This window comes from Nomascus leucogenys, chromosome 20, assembly GCF_006542625.1.
Source record: "Nomascus leucogenys isolate Asia chromosome 20, Asia_NLE_v1, whole genome shotgun sequence".
Lineage (NCBI taxonomy): Eukaryota > Metazoa > Chordata > Mammalia > Primates > Hylobatidae > Nomascus > Nomascus leucogenys.
Genome location: NC_044400.1, coordinates 81,301,922 through 81,320,128, shown reverse-complemented (window position 1 = coordinate 81,320,128; position 18,207 = coordinate 81,301,922). Strand labels below are relative to the sequence as shown.

Here is an 18,207-nt window from a genome sequence, read left to right as displayed (position 1 = left end):
AGGAAACAGGAGGCCAGTGTGACTGGAACAGAGCCAGGGGACTCTGAGGGAGCTGGGCATCTCCATGCAGGGCCTCGCTGGCCACAGTGAGGAAAGACGCCTGACCCGACATCCATCTGAGAAGCCTCGCCCTGACTGCTGGGTCAAAAAGAGACTTGAAGGGGAGCAAGAGGAGAGGCAGGGAGAGCAGCCGGGGTCACCCAGCCAAAGGGCCGGGAAGAGACCGAGAGACACGCTGGGAGTAAGGAACCGCGTTTACTGCGCCACGAGGTTGGCGGGGGCAGGCTTGGGCCAAGCCCAGCAGGCTGGTTTCAGACGCATTCATGTGATGTCCGCCCTGGTATTGGGGAGAGGCCCAGCGGCAGCAGGATGGAGGTTTCTGAGTTCAGGGAGCAGGGCCGGCTGGGGGATCCGTTTGGCAATCAGAATGTGGCAGCCTGGAAGCTGGCTGAGATCACTCAGAAAGTGGATAATGAACAAACCTCACCACAGGGGAACTGCACCCTGACCCCCTCCAATATGTGGAGGTTGAGAAGATAAAGAGGCACCCGCAACGGAGCCCTAGAACGAAGGGCTGTCCCCGGGAGAATGTTGCTACCAGCTGGCATTCCAGCAGGAGCCCAAAAGCCAGTCCTGGCGCTCCCAAGAGAAAGGGATTTAAATTTAACACGGGGAACCTTGTGCTTAAAGCTGTTACAAGGGCTGGAGGAACTCATGCTGAGTCAGTCCCGGCTCCCAGCTGGTCAGGGCACCGCAGGGAGCAGCTCCCCACCACATGGGGGGGGACAGGCAGGGGCGAGCAGAAGGGAAGCCCAGCATCTACCAGCTCTGGGGAGCTGAGGAAAAGGGGCATCCCCCAACCTTGCCCCTACCATTTCTCCCATAAGTGTATATCTTGTTAGCAGAGCCCAGGCTGCACCCAGAACCCCAGAGGCAGAGCTGCTGAAGCCTGTAGTTCTCAGGCCTCCAGCCCCTGCACTCCAGGGGCGACGCTAGAAGGGCGTGGGAATGGCCCTATTTGCAGAGCAGTACCCAGATTGTTCTCGTTCACTTGTGTGGAAACTGAAGCCACATGTGGCTTGTGCAGAATGCCTCAGGTTAGCTCGTTACCCTCTTGTTGTTTTAGTATAAAAGCAGCTGAAGGGCTGGATGGGGTGGCTCACACCTGTAATCCCAGCACTTTGGGAGGTCGAGGCAGGCAGATCACCTGAGGTCAGGAATTCGAGACCAGCCTGGCCAACATGGTGAAACCCCATCTCTACTAAATATACAAAAAATTAGCCCGGCATGGGTGGCTGGAGCCTGTAGTCCCAGCTACTCGGGGGGCTGAGGCAGGAAATTGCTTGAACCCAGGAGGCAGAGGTTGCAGTGAGCTGAGATGGCGCCACTGCACTCCAGCCTGGGCGACAGAGCAAGACTCCATCTCAGAAAAAAAAAAAAGCAACTGAAGAAATCACAAAGGAAAAGATAGATTTGATCTAAAATAAAAGTAAAATTCCTACATGCTCTATATGCCCAAAAATATTTTATACAAAGTTAAAAGGCAAATTAAAAACTTACAACACATAACTATCATATTTTTGGCTGTGTTAATAGCCTTAGCATAGAGACCTTATAAAAATGACTAAGAAAAATGTTATCCCAATAAAAAAAGTTTAGCCAATTATATTTAATAATTTACAGTATCATAGAACACATTGTAAGTGAAATTAATTATTAAATAATTATAATTCACAGAAAAATACAAGTGTTCAGAAAACATATGAGGCTGGACGCAATGGCTCACGCCTGTAATCCCAACACTTTGGGAGGCCAAGGCAGGAGGATTGCTTGAGCCCGGGTGTTAGAGGCCAGCCTGAGGAACATGGTGAGATCCCGTCTTTACAAAAAATTCAAAAACGAGCCAAGCATGGTGGTGTGCATCTGTAGTCCCAGCTACTCAGGAAGCCGAGGTGGGAAGCAGCTACTCAGGAGGCCGAGGTGGGAAGCAGCTACTCAGGAGGCCGAGGTGGGAAGCAGCTACTCAGGAGGCCGAGGTGGGAAGCAGCTACTCAGGAGGCTGAGGTGGGAAGCAGCTACTCAGGAGGCCGAGGTGGGAAGGCAGCCCGAGAGTGAGCAGTGATTCTGCCACTGCACTCCAACCTGGACGACAGAGTGAGACCCTGTCTCAAAAACTTCAAAAAAAAAAAATATATATATATATATATATATTATATATGAAATTTTCACTGCTAATTTAAAAATCCAGAATAAAACAATGAGATTCCTTCTGCTTTGTGAGACGGGGTCCCACTCCATTGCCCCACCTCGAACTCCAGGCATGCACCACCACACCCAGCTAAGATTACGCTTGACAGGCTCTTGCAGAGATGTTCCTTGCTCATGCATCATTCATCGTGGTTATTTTTTAATTCATTCATTTGAAAACCTTTATGAGTTCATTTGAAAATATTATCGTGGTAAAATACACATGACATGAAATGTGCCACTGTAGCCATTTTTCAGTGTAGAGTTCTGTGGGGTTAGGCACATTCCCACTGCTGTGCATCCGTCACCGCCCTCTATCTGCAGAAGCTTTTCATCTGAGCAAGCTGAAGCTCTGTCTGCATTAGACGACTCTCATGCCCGCCGGCCCCTGGCGCTCTCTGCTCTGCCTTGATGCGGCGGCCTGTTCTCATTAGCTGGAACCGCACAGTACTTGTCCCTTGTGGCATTCCTTGCACTGCCTCATCATCTTCGTTTATTTCTGTCTTTGCCCTGACCTCACCTGGAAAGCCCAGGAGAATCTGGGGACCAGTTCCTGAGTGGGGAGGCACTGCCGGCTGCCCTGGGGGCCCCACTAACGGGCCCTTCGCAGCCCCGGGGCCACTCCCCCCCTGCCTTTGCCCAAGTTTCCCACCCCCCACCGCCGCCCTCTCCTCCCGGCCCAGCCAGGGCCCCCCACCGGCTGTTTCTCTTCCAGGCTCTGAGCCCCCAGAAGCAGGGCTTTGTTTTGGAGGTGCTGTCTGGGTGCCTCGAGTACCGGAAGCTGCTGACCATTGTGGTGGATGCCTTCTACGTGGAGGATGGCCGACTCTGCCTGCGGGCTGACCACAGCCGCTTCGAGGGTAGGTGCCCGGCTGGTCCCCGGGGCCAGGCCGCAGAGACGCAGAGACGGTTCACTCAGGCTCTCTGCGGAAAGGCCGGGCAGGCAGGCAGCGGGTGGGCAGGGCCAGCTCCTCGTTCCTGCCCTTGCACTGGAGGCTTCCCGACTCCTTGCCTCACTTGGTCCTTACAGGCCAGGACCTAGCAGACAGGAAACTGATGCCCCAGGGCAGAGGGACCTGGCTCTGCCACCCCAGTTTAGGGCATCCAGCTCCCAAAGGCAGCCTGGACAACACGAGAGCCTTCCGTAGGCTGACCCCTAGCCACCACTGACCCCGAGGCCTTTGGACAAGATGGACCCTGTGGCTGGGGTCTGGACAGTCCTGTGGGGGATTAAATACAAGAGACTCGCTGCCTGGGCTTCCCGCAGCCTCTGACAGCCGTCTGCTTTCATGGGGCGGGGCGACCATTGCAAGCCAGGTGGCCAGTGCTGCTGGGGGGAAGATGGGAGCAGCCCTGAGACCCTGCACAGGGTCTTGCTGCCCCCTCCAGGAAGGGAGAGGAGTGGGGCGAGCGCTGTAGGGTACTGGGAGACTGAGCTGATCAGCTGGTGCCAGTCCTGAGCTAGGCTCCTGTCCCGACCCCTCTCCACCCAGTTGGAGCCTTACGATGGGCAGCGCGTCCAGACCGCAGGCTAGGGGCCTGTTACAGTTCCTGCCTTGGAGGAAACTCGGGCCCAGGTTTATTCACATTCTAGCCGGCTTGAGGTGACGATTCAGCTGCTCAGAATTGACAAGTCCAAAATGATTTCACTTTTACCTGGGGAGTCTTTGCAAATTCTGAGAACTTATCAGATGGGATTATTTGTTAAAGTGCTTTGAAACCACAAATGCGTTGCCCTCTAAGACAATGTTGTTTGTGTTCACTTGTCATTTTCAGGTGGGCGCCAGAAGGGTGGGGGTTTTCCTGTGGCTGTGTACCCCGACACGGTGGAGGCCTTCGGCTCCGGTCCCGCCATGCCCCTGGTGCCCCTGTGATGTCCCTTAGCCTCTGACTGACCCCCTGTTTTCTAGTGATCTGCTACCTAGCCACATTCCTGCTGGAGGAACTCGGCTTCCAGCTGTTCTGTAACATCATCAAGTCCCAGCCCGTGGATAAGATGTGCAAGGTGAGCCACCCCTACCTGCCCACCAGGCCACGAGGCCCACGGGTGAGGTCCGTCTGATCCTCGCCCACCTTTCGTCGTTCTGGTTGGTTCTTTTTTTTTTTTTTTTTTTTTTTGAGACGGAGTCTCGCTCTGCCACCCAGGCTGGAGTGCAGTGACGAGATCTCGGCTCATGCAAGCTCCTTCTCCCGGGTTCACGCCATTCTCCTGCGTCAGCCTCCCGAGTAGCTGGGACTACAGGCGCCTGCCGCCATGCCTGGCTATTTTTTTGTATTTTTAGTAGAGACAGGGTTTCACCATGTTATCCAGGATGGTCTCAATCTCCTGACCTCGTGATCCGCCTGCCTCGGCCTCCCAAAGTGCTGGGATTACAGGCGTGAGCCACCGCGCCCGACCTCTGGTTGGTTTTAATGAAAGAAACTCTGGTGGTTTTCTTCTGTATTTCAAAGAAGTAGCAAGCTGGGCATGCTGGCGCCTGTCTGTAGTCCCATCTGCTTGGGAGGCTGAAGCGGGAGGATCACTTGAGTCCAGGAGTTTGAGGCTGCAGTGAGCAATGATTGAACCACTGCACTTGGGCCTGGGTGAAGGAGCAAGACTCTGTCTCTAAAAAACAAAGAAACAACAACAACAACAACAAAACCCAATGCACACCGACTAATGTGGGTGAATGCGCTGCTTTCGTCCTGGGGAAATCCGATTCTGCTCCTGGGGGGCCTCTTCTGACTCACAATCAAACCCCAGGCCCAGAACAGCCTCTCCTCCCTGTGCATCGTCAGGGGTCCAGGGGAATGGGTTCAGGGCCAGTTACGAGGATTGGCACCCCGAGGGGGAGCCTGCAGGAGCCCACGCCCCTGACTGCCTGGGGCCGCTTGCGTGGGAAGCTGGCACACACAGGCCTCTGGGCCGAAATGTCTGGGCCTGGGCCTGCTGCTCGCTGCTGGCTGCTGCCCGCTCACCCTGACTGCCAGGTTTCCCCGGACTCATGGTGCCTGTTCTTGCTCCATTCTTACAATGACCCAGTGAGGTTGCTCCTACATGGGACTCATCCCAGGGTTGCGGAAACTGGGGCACAGAGAGGATAAGTAATCTGCCCAATGTCACACAGCAAGAGGGTAGCGCAGCCAATTCCCAGACTAGGCTTTTAGCCACTGGCTTGCTCCTCCATACTCTGCTTGGAGGGGACAGTTTCCAATCAAGGAGATCCACTCCCTGGAGAAGTGAGTGGGAAAGTCCTTGGGCCCAGATCTTTGAGGTCTCTCTTAAAGGAAGCAGCTAGCTCTTCAGGGGGTGTTCCAAGCCTGGAGAAGTGGGAGACCTGGAGTGGCAGAGCCCACTGGGATTGCAGCCCCAGAGATCTGGGACCGGCAACTCACACAGCACCTCGGCCAACCTAACAGGTGAAGGGAGGGAGAGTGCGGCCCCGAGCCAGCACTGTACACATCAATGACACGTTTTCCATCTACACGGAAACGTAAGTAATTCATGACACATACACATTTGTATAGTTAGCTTAAGCAAGGCCTTCATTTTAATGAAAAAGCAGCAAAACTGATGGCATTTTCTGGGAGATACCTGGAGACTGAGCTGGGGCCAGCTTCCCTGGAAACCAGAAACCAAACCCCAGAAACCAGAAACCAAACCCTGGAAACAAGAGGGCACTGGTGTCTGCTCTTTTATTACTATCTTGACATTCTTTTTTTTTTTTTAAGACGGGGTCTCGCTCTGTTGCCCAGGCTGGAGTGCAGTGGTGCAATCTCGGCTCACTGCAACCTCTGCCTCCTGGGTTCAAGTGATTCTCCTGCCTCAGCCTCCCAAGTAGCTGGGATTACAGGCATGTGCCATCATGCCTGGCTAATTTTTGTATTTTAGTAGAGACAGGGTTTTACCATGTTGGCCAGGCTGGTCTCGAACTCCTGACCTCAGGTGATCTGCCTGCCTTGGCCTCCCAAAGTGCTGGGATTACAGGCATGAGTCAATGCGCCCAGCTTATCTTGACATTCTTAATAATTGCTAAACAGGCAGGGCATGGTGGCTCACGCCTGTAATCCCAAAACTTTGGGAGGCCAAAGCTGGAAGTTTACTTGAGTCCAGGAGATTGAGACCAGCCTGGGCAACATAGCAAAACCCCATCTCTACAAAAAAAAAATTTTTTTTTTTTTTGAGATTGAGTCTTGCTCTGTCACCCAGGCGGGAGTGCAGCGGCGTGATCTTGGCTCACTGCAAGCTCCACCTCCTGGGTTCATGCCATTCTCCTGCCTCAGCCTCCCAAGTAGCTGGGACTACAGGCGCCCACCACCATGCCCAGCTAATTTTTTTTGTATTTTTAGTAGAGACGAGGTTTCACCATGTTAGCCAGGATGATCTTGATCTCCTGACCTCGTGATCTGCTCGCCTCAGCCTCCCAAAGTGCTGGGATTACAGGCATGAGCCACTGCACCCAACCAAAAATTTTTTTTAAATTAGCCTTGCATGGTGGTGCTTACCTGTAATTCCAGCCACTCCAGAGGTTGAAGCAGGAGGATCACTTGAGCCCAGGAGTTTGAGGCTGCAGTGAGCCGTGATTGTGCCACTGCACTCCAGCCTGGGTGACAGAGCAAGACCCCCTCCAAAATAATAATAATAATAATAATAATAATTGAGGTCGGGCGCAGTAATCCCAGCACTTTGGGAGGCCGAAGTGGGTGGATCACTTGAGGTCAGGAGTTCAAGACCAGCCTGACCAACGGAACCATGTCTCTATTAAAAATAGAAAAAAATTAGCCGGTTGTGGTGGCACGTGCCTATAATCCCAGCTACTCAGGAGGCTGAGGCAGGAGAATCGCTTGAACCTGGGAGGCGGAGGTTGCAGTGAGGTGAGATCACGCCATTGCACTCCAGCCTGGGCTACAGAGCGAGACTCCATCTCAAAAAAAAAAAAATGAACAAAGATCCATGTTTTGTCTTGCCCTGGGTCCCACAGTGGTGGAGGTGGCCCTGGATCAATCTCGGCCCGCAGAGCCTCAAAGCGCCAGCCCAGGACAGAGTGCTCAGGGGCTGCTGCAGGGACTCCCTAGGAATTCGGGGCGCTGGCCGCACAGCACCCTTGGGGTCAGGGTGGTGCCCCCAACACTGGTGCCTGCACACTTACCAACTCAGACAGCCTCTGGAGGCAGGTCCATGGGAACAGCCCACATAAATCTCCAAGGGAGCTGCCCAAGAGACTGCCTCCCTCCATCCCATACCCCATGCCCTGCTGGGCCAAGCACATCCCATTGGGGTCCTGCTTCCCGATTCCAGGAAGAGGCCAGCCTGGGCCTTGAAGAAGGGGAGCAAGCTACTGGGATGCCACCCTGTGGCCTCTCCAGGGAAGCCCCTGGGCCACACCTTGGGTGCTGTCACCACCATGGTCAGGAGTGGTGGGCGGTGACATGGTGTGGCTCCCAGGAGGTGGCGCTCCTCACTCTGCAGGGAGTGGCCCTGAGGCACCTGTGGGGGGCTGATGGCCCCGCTGGCTCCAGGGAATCTGCCAGCTGGCAGAGGGGGAGTCAGACCCACCGCAAAGCCGCACCCCAACTCCAGCAGGTTCCGGGTAGGGCTGCCCCACCACACCCCAGTGAGGATGGGGGCCTCAATACAGGGCTGTGTCCTGGTGGGAGCAGCCCAGCTGAGACGCTGAGTGTGGGGATGGGGTTTGGAGATGGAGGGATTGGGTGGGGGCAGGGACCAGTGCTGAGTCTGTCCCAGGGGACTCAGGAAAGCACAAAAGGTCTGCTCCCAAATGGGTGTGGCCAGAAGGAAGGCAAGTAGAGACCCCAGCCTCGGGGCAAGTAGAGACGCCAGCCTCGGGGTGGGGAAAATGGCCCCCTTGAGGCGGGAAGCAGTAGCAGCGTGGAGCTGAAATGGGAAGGGGTGGGAAAGGGGGTGGAAGAAGCTGCGGAAGGCTCTAGAAGGATCACTGGTTTCCTCTGCATGGAGAAGGGCGTGGAGGCCCAAGGGGAGGCTGCTGGGGAGGTTGGCCACCCTGGGGAGACACAGCAGTGACTGCAGGCCCTGCCTGGCCAGCACACAGAAGCTGCCATCCTGCCCACCATTACCCCCGCTCAGCCCGTGCCTCCTCGGCCACCTCCCAAGTCAACTCCCTGCCCCCAAGACCACCGTTCAGGATGTGCTTCTGGGGTCGTCACCATGGAGCCCTGGACCCTCAGCTCCCCGTCCAGCTGGCTTTCGGGAAGTTGACTGGACAAGGCCCTCCAAGCTGAAGATGTGCTGCCAGCTTCTCAGGCACCCCCCCTCCCCATGGCAGCCCACCCAGGGACCCCGGGGGGCTGTTCTCCTCCCAGCTGGAAGGGGAGCCAAGATCCAGGCCTCCAGCACCAGCACCAGCATCAGAGCGCCAGGAGAGCTCCATAGTGACAGTCCCAGAAGCACATCCTGCGCAGTGGCCTTGGGGGCAGGGAGCCACTGGGGGTGCTGAGGGCCTTGGGGGCAGGGAGCCACTGGGGGCCTTGCGGGCAGGGAGCTCACTGGGGGTGCTGGGGGCTTTGCCTGGTGAGGGGTTGGGCCCACGGCTCCGGCCCCCTGACAGCCCCCCTCCACCCCAGTTCCTCAGGTTCTTCTTCAACCCCCTGCACCTGTGCTCATGGATCAAGGATGAGTGGAGCCTCATCTACGAGCCGGCCCACGTGAAGGAGAACTGGATCGACCCCCTGATGAAGTAGGCTGGATGGGGGGGGGCCCTGAATGGCATCTGCACCCCACTCCAGGTGCCTCCACGGACATGGGAGCTCCACGTTCCCCTTCCTGCTCCCAGAAGCTCTATGAGCGTCAGTAATCACCCCATGTTGGGATGAGAGCTTCAGAGAAGCCCCAAGTCCCAGGCTGGCCCCACAGCCTCGGGGAGAGGAACGAACATGGTCCAGCTGCCCAAGCCCCAGCCTGGGCTCCCTCCATGCCAGGCAGCTGACCCGTGGCGGGTGGCTGAAGGCCATTTCAGGACTGGCTGAGTGAATGGGGCGGAGCCGACCCTTCTGCGCTGGAGCCTACGTGCTGGCTGGGGCTGTGTCAGTGGTTCTAGTCCTGTAGGGACCCTGCAGGGCCCTTGGCCTCTCTGCAGATCCCAAGAGTGCGGAGTAGGGGTAGGGGTGGAGGGAGCTGAGAAAGCCACAGATCAGTTCCTGGTAGATTCTGGGGTCTAGATCTCTCTTGGGGTCCCCAGGGCTGTGTCGAGGCCTGCTGCCATCATGCTGCCCTTGCTGCCTTCTCCTGCCTCCCCAGCAGACCTGGGGCAAACTCCAGGGCAGGCCAGAACCCCCAGGCAGAGGGGTCAGCACAGTCACTAGGGCCCTGCCTTGTGCTCCATGGAGAGGCCTGCTGGGGCCTGAGTGCAGCTGAGGGGCCCCCCAGTTTTTTCCCCTCTGATAGGACTTGAAGGGATCCACTTTGTCTTCCTAAGGACAGACAGACAGGCTGTTTTGGCACAAGCAGATCACTTAGGTACCAGCTGTGTGCAGAAGACCTGGAGGCCCAGGGGAGATGGAAGCCGTTCCTGTGGGGAGAGGAGGCCCTGGAGATGTTCCTTTACCAAGGGGAAGTCCCCAGTCCCAGCCAGCCCACTCCTGGCAATCAAGATAAACCTCCAAAGGAAGGAGTAGCAGCGGCCCTGCTGGTGCCCCTACCTTATGCCCCAGGCTGGACTCACTGCCCACCCAGGGGCCCCCATGGCCTGGGCCTGCAGGGTTGCCTCTGGGAAGCTGCTCAGCTCAGTTCCCGTGAGCCCCTCTTCCTGCGCCACTACCCCCATTCAGGCTTCCTCTGACTACTCTAAGACCAGCCCCTCTCCCCCACCTGCCTCAAGTTGGGAGCACTGGGGCCTGGCCCTGGCGAGACCCCCAAGACCCCACTTGCTATGGGCCCCGGACCATGGCTTTTAAGGTGAGGGAGGAGCTATTTCAAGCCATGCCCTCTGCCCCCTGGGAGCCCACACAAGAGGACACTTGATAGGCTGATGATGGTGGGCTGTGCCCATGCTGGGTGTGGGACATGGAAGGGGGAGCCCCAGACTTGGGCGGCCTGGCAAGGCCCTTCCCAAACCCCTGCTCGAGAGCACCCCCATCCAGAGGCTGTACCAAGAACAACTGGGCTCCTGCCCAGCCTGACGCCACAGCTCCATTTCCAGGAGTCACCAACAGTGTAGTTCCAGAATGTTCCTTTCCAAAAAGCTCCTTTCTCCACTGCTGGCTTCCATCTGCTCCAGCCCAGATTGGCTTCCTGTGTCCTGGCTACTGCTTGTCCTCAGAGCCCCTGGATTCCTGCAGCAGGGCTGTCCCTGTCCTCCCAGCTCCCCATTCACCAGCATGGCCCAATGCCTCTGGGCCTGTTTCCTGTATCTGTACAAGGGGACTGCGTCTGTATATGTTTCAGGGGTTTAGTTGACAGTATGTGTGCCTACAAGTAGAAGGCACTTCGTGAAGTGAGGCCATCCATCCCACTATCACCTCCACCCCAAGGTGGACCCAATCGCTTGGGGAGCCCTTTGGATCTAAAGGCCATCGCCTTATTGAACACCTTAGGGAGTGACCATAAGAGGCATTTCCACTTTTGCCTTCAAGATGGCAGCCAGAGGTCCAGGAGCTGATCAACCACCTGGAGGGTGTGTCTGCCAGTCAATCCTCTCCTTTAAAGACCAAGGCCAAGGTCACAGAGCCCAAGGAATTCAACCTGACTGCCCCCAGGCCCCGCACCATTCCAGCGCCCGAACCAGTCCCAGTCATGGCCAAGCCAAGACCAGTGAGTGTGGGCATTCTCAGCGGGTACCAGCTTGCAGGCATCAGGGTGGCCAAGCTAGGAGAGTGGACTGTGTGGGCCTGTGGGGGACTGGGCTCCCCCCAGGGCTGAGGGTGCACTGGACCAGATCAGGAACACTAAATGACCCCACCCCACCCCCACTCCCCACAGAGAGGGAAACCCAGCTGACCCGGAGCCCACCCAGTGGGTTCCCACACTCCACGCACTGTGGTCCTATAAGTAGGTGTTGAGTGGAGCTGTCAGGCCATGGGGCTCCGACCTATCTGGAGTTGGAGCTTGGAGCCCACTTTTAACTCTGGTGTAATGCAACACCCCCTCCCCATTAAGTATGATGTGTAGATGACAGCATAGTCTTTGGGCAGGCCAAGAGACTCTTCCTCTCTCTTTCTTTCTCTCCCCACTGCTGACTTATCAGTCAGGATGCTTTGTATTGCAAATAACAGAAAAATGCAGTTCAAACTGGCTTAGACAATAGAGCATGGGCTGACCCTCATGAGTGAAGTAGGATAGGCTTCAGGCATACGTGACCAGTGTTCCAGCTCTGCCTCTCTGTGGCTCTCTGTCCTAGTCTCCTCTGTAAGTCTAATTCATCTTTGGGCTGACTTCCCTGATTATAGCAAAATATTCTCATTTGCCACCACCTATACCATCATGGTATACATGCATGAGAGGACACCTGGCGCCAAGAATTCTTTGGAAAAGTCTGACTGGACCAGCTTAGGTCTCATGCCTGCCTTGAATTGATCACTGTGATCAGAAATATAATGTCCTGACTGGTCATGGGGTCTATCCCAAGCACCAGCAATGGACTGAGCTTCCCAGAACCAACATGGTTCTGCAACAGGACTAAGGGCTATATGGGAGGGGAAGGGGATGGTGCTGGGAGGCCCCAGAGTCCTGCCCCACTCCCACCATCCTTCAGGTCTCATTAAAATCCCTCTTCCCAGAGAGGCTTTTCATGAACCCCTCAGATATGTCAGGTCCTTCACTTAGTTTACTTCTCACTGATCCTGGCTCCTTTTCTTCACCGAATTGGAGTTTAGAGTTGTTTAGTAATTTGTGGGCCTGCCTATTGTCTGCCTACTCCAGCAGACATCATCCATCTTATTTGTCCCATATTCTCTTTTTATTTCATTTTATTATATTATTATTATTATTATTATTATTTGAGACAGAGTCTCGCTCTGTCACCCAGGCTGGAGGGCAGTGGCACGATCTTGGCTCACTGCAACCTCTGCCTCCTGGATTTAAGTGATTCTCCTGCCTCAGCCTCCCAAGTAGCTGGGATTACAGGTACTGGCCACCACGCCTGGCTAATTTTTATATTTTTAGTAGAGGTAGAGTTTTGTCATGTTGGCCGGGCTGGTCCCTAACTGACCTCAGGTGATCTGCCCACCTCGGCCTCCCAAAGTGCTGGGATTACAGGCGTAAGCCTCCGCACCTGGCCATTATTTGTCCCATATTCTCAATGCCTAACCTAGTCATGGCTCAAAGCAGAACCTCAATAAATACCTGTTGGATGGATGGATGGATGGATGGATGGATGGATGGATGGAGTTCAGATGGATGGATGGATGATAGATGGTGAATGGATGGATGGATAGATGATCAGATGGGTAGATGGATGAACAGATGGGTGAGTAGATGGATGGGTGAGTGAATGAATGAATGAGTTGGTAGATAGATGGACGCATGGAAGGATATGTGGATGGATAGATGGATGACTGGATGGATGGATGGATGGATGGATGGATGGATGATTAGATTATGGATAGATAGATGGATGATCACATGGGTAAGTAGATGAATGAGTGGGTGAATGAATGGATGGGTGGGTGGGTGGATGGATGGATGGATGGATGGATGGATGGATGGATGGATGGTGGGATGGCTTCATGGAAGGATAAGTAGATAGATGAGTGGATGAATAGATGGATGGATAGATGGATGGATGGATGATCAGAGGGATGGATAGATGGATAGACAGATGGATGGGTGGGTGAGTGAGTGGATGATCAGATGGATGGATGATTAGATGGAGGTGGATGATGGATGGATGATCAGAGACCTTGTTGCTGAGCAACCCCACAGTTGCTCCATCTGTATAATCTTCAGCATTTCTGACCCCATCTCCTCAGGGCTCAGTGTGTTTGTCTCAGGTCATACTGCTAGCTTCATCTCTCTCTCTCTCTCTCTGTCTCTGCCAGGCACAGCCCCTGCCTGGGCCCTCACCATGCCCTCCCATGCTCTATAGCTGTGTGCCTCTCGGTACAATCTGTGAGATATTTGTGGACATGTACCTTCTCTGCATCCACAGGGTGGCTGTGCTAAAACTATCCTCTACCCTCCCTGACCTGCCCCATGCCTAATACATCCTTCCCCTTCAGGGTTGAGGGCCCATTGTAATTCACTCATTCATTCATCCAACAGATAGTTACAGAGTACCAAGTATATGCCAGGCACTGTGACCTTATGAAGCATGCACTTCAGTGGGGGACGCAGACAAAATCAGGATGAGTAAAACATATGTTGCGTTAGCTGGCGATAAATGCTGAGGAGACAAAAGGATGCAGACAAAGGAGATAAGAAGTGTTGGAGCAGTTGTGATTCTGGATTGTGTGGCCTAGAAAGGCCTCCTGAGAAATGCCATGCAGTGAAAAACCAGAAGTGAGCAAGTCGGCCACGGGGTGTCTCAGGCAAGAGCATCCCGGGCAGGAGCAAGGTGCAGGCAAAGGCCCTGGGGCGGTGCCCACCCTCCCTCAAGTGTTTGAGGGCAGCCAGGAGGGGCTGGAGTGGAGTGAAGCAGGGAAGAGGGAAGATGGGGTACTGGTCTGGTCACACATCCACTGGAGGGAGCAGAGACAGGACACATTGAGGCAGGCTGGCACCAACACAGGGTCCCTCCAGCTGCCATGGCCAAGGAGGGCGGTGAGAGGCAGTCTGTGGAGATGTCTTGAAGCAGGTGGGCAGGAGATGGATGTGGGTGTGAGAGACAGAGGTGACAAGGAGGACTCTGAGGCATGGGTGAGGATTGGACAGCCGTCGTGGTCAGTGAGGCTGAGGGAGGGCTGGTTTGAGGAAGATGAGGGTTTCAGGTTTGGACGAGTTGATTTGCCATGACTGTTAGAGGTGCAGGGAAGAAGACATGGAGTTAGGAGGGTAGACACAGCAGTCTGGAGCTCAGGGGTATCTAGGCTGGCCCCTCCTGCTCCTCCATGGACACAGCTCCGGCCATGTTATCGGAGCCTCCTGTGACTGGACTTGGGGATATGGTCCAGCCGCCCTGGCCTCTGCAGTGTCGCCTCCCGACAGCTTACTTTGCAGGGGTCCGTGATATTCTCCCAGCCTCTCCTGCCCAGGCAGCCACCTTCTGCCTGTCTCCCAGTGTCAAGGGAGCTGGCTGCCTCCCCCTCTTGCTCCTACCCACCCTGGCCATCCCATGCTGGCCGATGGTGCACCCTCAGTACTGCGAGCTCATGTCTTACCCCACCCACCCCATCCCAGGCCAAGCTCCAGACCCCACGCCAATGACCAGCCTGACCTCCTTCCCTTTACTTCCAACGCTGACCCACCAGCACCCAGTGGTGTTAGCTCCAGCCCTGTTTCTCCTCCAGTGCAGGCCGCCACCACCCTCCCCTTCACCCACATGCCCCAAGCTGTCAGCCCTGACATTTCTAGGCCCCCTCCCCCTCGCAGCTTCTGACCACAGGCTTTTCCTCCCACCACTTCAACAGGTCCCCCAGAGCACCTACCAGCCACCCAAGGAGCAGCAGCAGCTGGAGACGGTCAAGAGGTACAACCGCCGAAAGGCCGAGGTGAGCTGTGTGCGACCCCTGCCTTCCTAGACACCCCATGTGGGGGATGTGTGAAGGGAAGGTGAGGTGGGGAGAGGGAGGAGGAGGCAAGAGGGGGAGGCTGGGTGGAAGTTCGTCCTCTCACGGCCTGGAGGACACTGGGCAGAGGCTGGTGGGACTGGAACCGCCGTGTCACTGTGGCAGGAGCTGCTGCTGAGGGCAAACATTGAGGAACTGCGCTGCGCCATGCCCAGGTCCTGCAGGGAGCCAGTGCAGGTACCGCCCACCTCTCTCAAGACCCATCATCGAGGTGCCATCTTTCAAGCCATCAGAAAGTTCCTCCCAACGGCATCACAGTGACCACTTATGTAGCCTTTTACCACTGAGGGCCGGGGAGGGGCGGGTTCCCAGTAGCACTGGGAAAGTGCGCCTTGAGCCCACTGCGGTGTGGTCCCTAAGCGGGCGGGTGTAGACGCGCACCCACATCCCCCGGGAGGAAGCTCACGGGAAAGCACCTGCAGGTGCTGCCTCTGGGTGTCTCCAGATGTTCCGTGACGAGCATTTCATGCCTCTGTAAGACAAAAACAAACCCAGGTATGTTTGCCAATAAAGAAAAAGCAAAGTGACGAAGACAGGAGAGACTGTGCCTGGTGGGGCTCACTCAGAAGCACAGCCCCGCTGGGTGGCAAGGGTCCCACCGTGAGGGCAGGCCCGGGGTGGGCAGCCTGTATGGTGCATGCCGCCGGGCTGCAATGGCCAAGTGCTCAGAGGGGTGGCCTTTGCAGCCACTCCCCTCACTGCAGCTTGCGGTGCCCACCCTGGGGTGTGTTGGCAAAGCAGCTGGAGGCTGAGCCGGGAGCAGACAGGCTTGGGGAGAGGCCATGGGGGACAACCAGACCCCAGCTCTGGGGGTGGCTGAGGAGATGGTCACTGAGCCCTGAGGCCAAGTTGTCTTGACTGGGAACCACTGTTCCCAGGCCTACAGGCCCTGCACCCTCCCTGTTCCAGCCTGGGTGGAACCACAGCAAGGCTTGGGGGGCATTGGAAGACAGAGATCCTGACCTGGGGTGGTGGTATGAATAGGCAGCTGGGGGGAGGATAAAGAGGGGTGAGCCAGGCCTCCCCAGGGTGCTGGGCCAGCATCCACCTGGTGTGTGTCTGGGGGCACCCAGCAGGCACAGGTGCCAGGCGGCCAGCTCTGCCCTGACTCCTGCAGGGCTCCAAGCAGCAGCTGCAGCTTCAATTCCCACCCCGAATCCGAAAGACTCCGAAGCTGACCTTCTATAGGGTGAGGGGTGCTCCTGGATGGTCAGGCTGCTCTCCCTGGGCACCCACCCCTCCAGACCTTTTCTGCCCCTAGAGGCTCAGATGACCTGAGCTGGGGGACCTAGAGTCCCAAGGACGGCCCCACCCTGGGGCAGAGGGAAGCACCTGGGCAGGGGGCAGGTGTGAAGGGCACGAGGGCAGGAGGGGCACTTGCTGCTCCCAAGGGTCTTCTCAAGCCCCCACAACAGCCAGTCCCCAATCCCGCAGCCCAACAACGTCCTGGTCAAGCTGAACACCACAGCCATCCTGCGAGAAGGGGCCTTGTACCAGCGGCAGGTGGAGCAGGAGCTGCAGAGGTGAAGGGCGGCAGGCCCCCCCACCTGCCTTCCACAGCATCACCCTTGGGAGCAAAGGCCCAGAGGAGGGGCCTGGGGGCTGGGCAGCTCAGTGGAGAGGGACTCGGGGGTCACAACAGGCTGTGGTCCTGCAGCGGCAGGGGCGACAAGCAGGACTGTGTCAGGGTCCCAGGTGCATCTTACAAAGATCATGCCGGCTCAGTGAGGGGCATGAATGGGGGTGGAGGGACTTAGCAAAGGCCCGACCCACCCCAAACCTCCCTTGGGGTTACCTCCTCCCTGGACCCCTTCCTGATGACCCCATCTCCTAGACCACCAGGGCTGCAAACCCCTGTGCGTATCCCACACGGTGTGGTCGTGTCTTTCCTTGTCTGCAAGTCAGGCTGTGGGGGGAGCATGGGTGCCTGAACAGATGGTGGAGTGGACGCACAGATGGTGCACAGGGGCAATGGTGGCCAGGCCAGCAGAGGACAGAAGGTTGATGCATGGGCAGATGATGGACACAGGGTTGGTGGATGGACAGACAGTTGGACAGAGTGAGGGTAGACAAACAAGTAAATGAAGGGAGGGGTGGGTGATTGGGGATGATGGGTGGATGCACAGGAAGAGGGACCAGGGGATGGGTGGACGGCAGGTTGGGGGTAGGAGTAAGGGCAGGCCACGCAGCTGGGTGTCAGGAGTAGCAGCCCACGCCTGTGCAGCCACGGGCCCCCAGGAAAACCTGTGGCCACCCAGCAGCCTCTGTCACGGGAGGAACCCCAAGCTGTGCTTCTGTCCCTCTTTGCCCAGGGTTGATAAGCTCGTGGACGGGGCTGGGGACTTCTCTGAGTTCTTCGAGTGGCAGAAGAAGATGCAGGCGAAGGACCGGGAGGAGCAGCTGGCTGCAAGCGAGTGCCGGCGGTTGCAAGGGAAGCTTAGCCATGAGGAGGCCATCCTGGCCCGGCAGAGCCTGATGCAAGAGAACAAGCAGAGAGTGGAGCAGCAGAAGGAGCAGGTGGGTGCCATGCAGGGCAGCCGGGCATGGGGCAGCCAGCTGAGCTGTGTGCCCACTGGGAGCTGCAGGACCAGGGCTGGCAGTGGAGCCGAGTGTCCACAGCACCCCCGTAGAAGCTACTGATGTGTCGGTCCCGGCTCCTCTTCCTCCTCGAAGGACACACTGCCTAGGTGGGCACGCTCAGCCTGTGTTCCCCGAGAGTGTCTGCTCCTTCCAGTGGGCCTCCCAGTGGCCTGGACCAGCGGGGAGCCTCAGCCCCAGGAGGCCGGCCTGTACACTCTCTCCTGGGACGTTTCCCTTTGCAGGCCTGAGGTCAGGGACTGGATCAAAGGTCACTCAGATTGCTTCTTTTGATAGTTTCATCTGTGTCTGTATTCAATTTTAAGGTTTGCCTTTTCTTTCCTTTTTACTTTTTTAAAAAAATATGAAGCCCAGGCCAGGCATGGTGGCTCACACCTGTAATCCCAGCACTATAGGAGGCCAAGGGCAGAAGATCACTTGAGCCTAGAAGTTCAAGATCAGCCTGAGCAACATAGCAAACTTCCGTCTCTATAAAAAATACAAAAATTAGCCGGGCATGGTGGTGCGTGCCCGTAGTCCCAGCTACTCAGGAGGCTGAGGTGGGAGGATCACTTGAGCCCGGAAGGTCAGTGAGGGATCATGCACCATCCTGGCAAGGCGTAACTCCAAAAAAAAAAAAAGGCGGCGCGTGGTCACGCTGTCCAGCTGGAGCCGGGCGGATCAGATCAGAATGGCCACATACCT

General features: G+C 56.4%; 1 protein-coding gene across 2 annotated transcripts in view; it reads left to right on the top strand.

Annotated features, from left to right (window-relative positions):
• The window catches only part of CFAP99 (cilia and flagella associated protein 99), a 44,004-nt gene that overhangs the window by 14,530 nt on the left and 11,267 nt on the right, over positions 1-18,207 (top strand). The window contains exons 3-11 of one of the 2 annotated variants that reach the window (XM_030801020.1): positions 2,963-3,107; positions 4,158-4,252; positions 8,830-8,942; positions 10,837-11,014; positions 14,767-14,847; positions 15,031-15,102; positions 16,043-16,114; positions 16,360-16,448; positions 17,238-17,442. In XM_030801020.1, coding sequence (XP_030656880.1) covers positions 2,963-3,107; positions 4,158-4,252; positions 8,830-8,942; positions 10,837-11,014; positions 14,767-14,847; positions 15,031-15,102; positions 16,043-16,114; positions 16,360-16,448; positions 17,238-17,442 — 1,050 coding nt within the window. The remainder of the gene's footprint in view (positions 1-2,962; positions 3,108-4,157; positions 4,253-8,829; positions 8,943-10,836; positions 11,015-14,766; positions 14,848-15,030; positions 15,103-16,042; positions 16,115-16,359; positions 16,449-17,237; positions 17,443-18,207) is intronic. The other variant, XR_004027270.1, reaches the window with a different exon arrangement.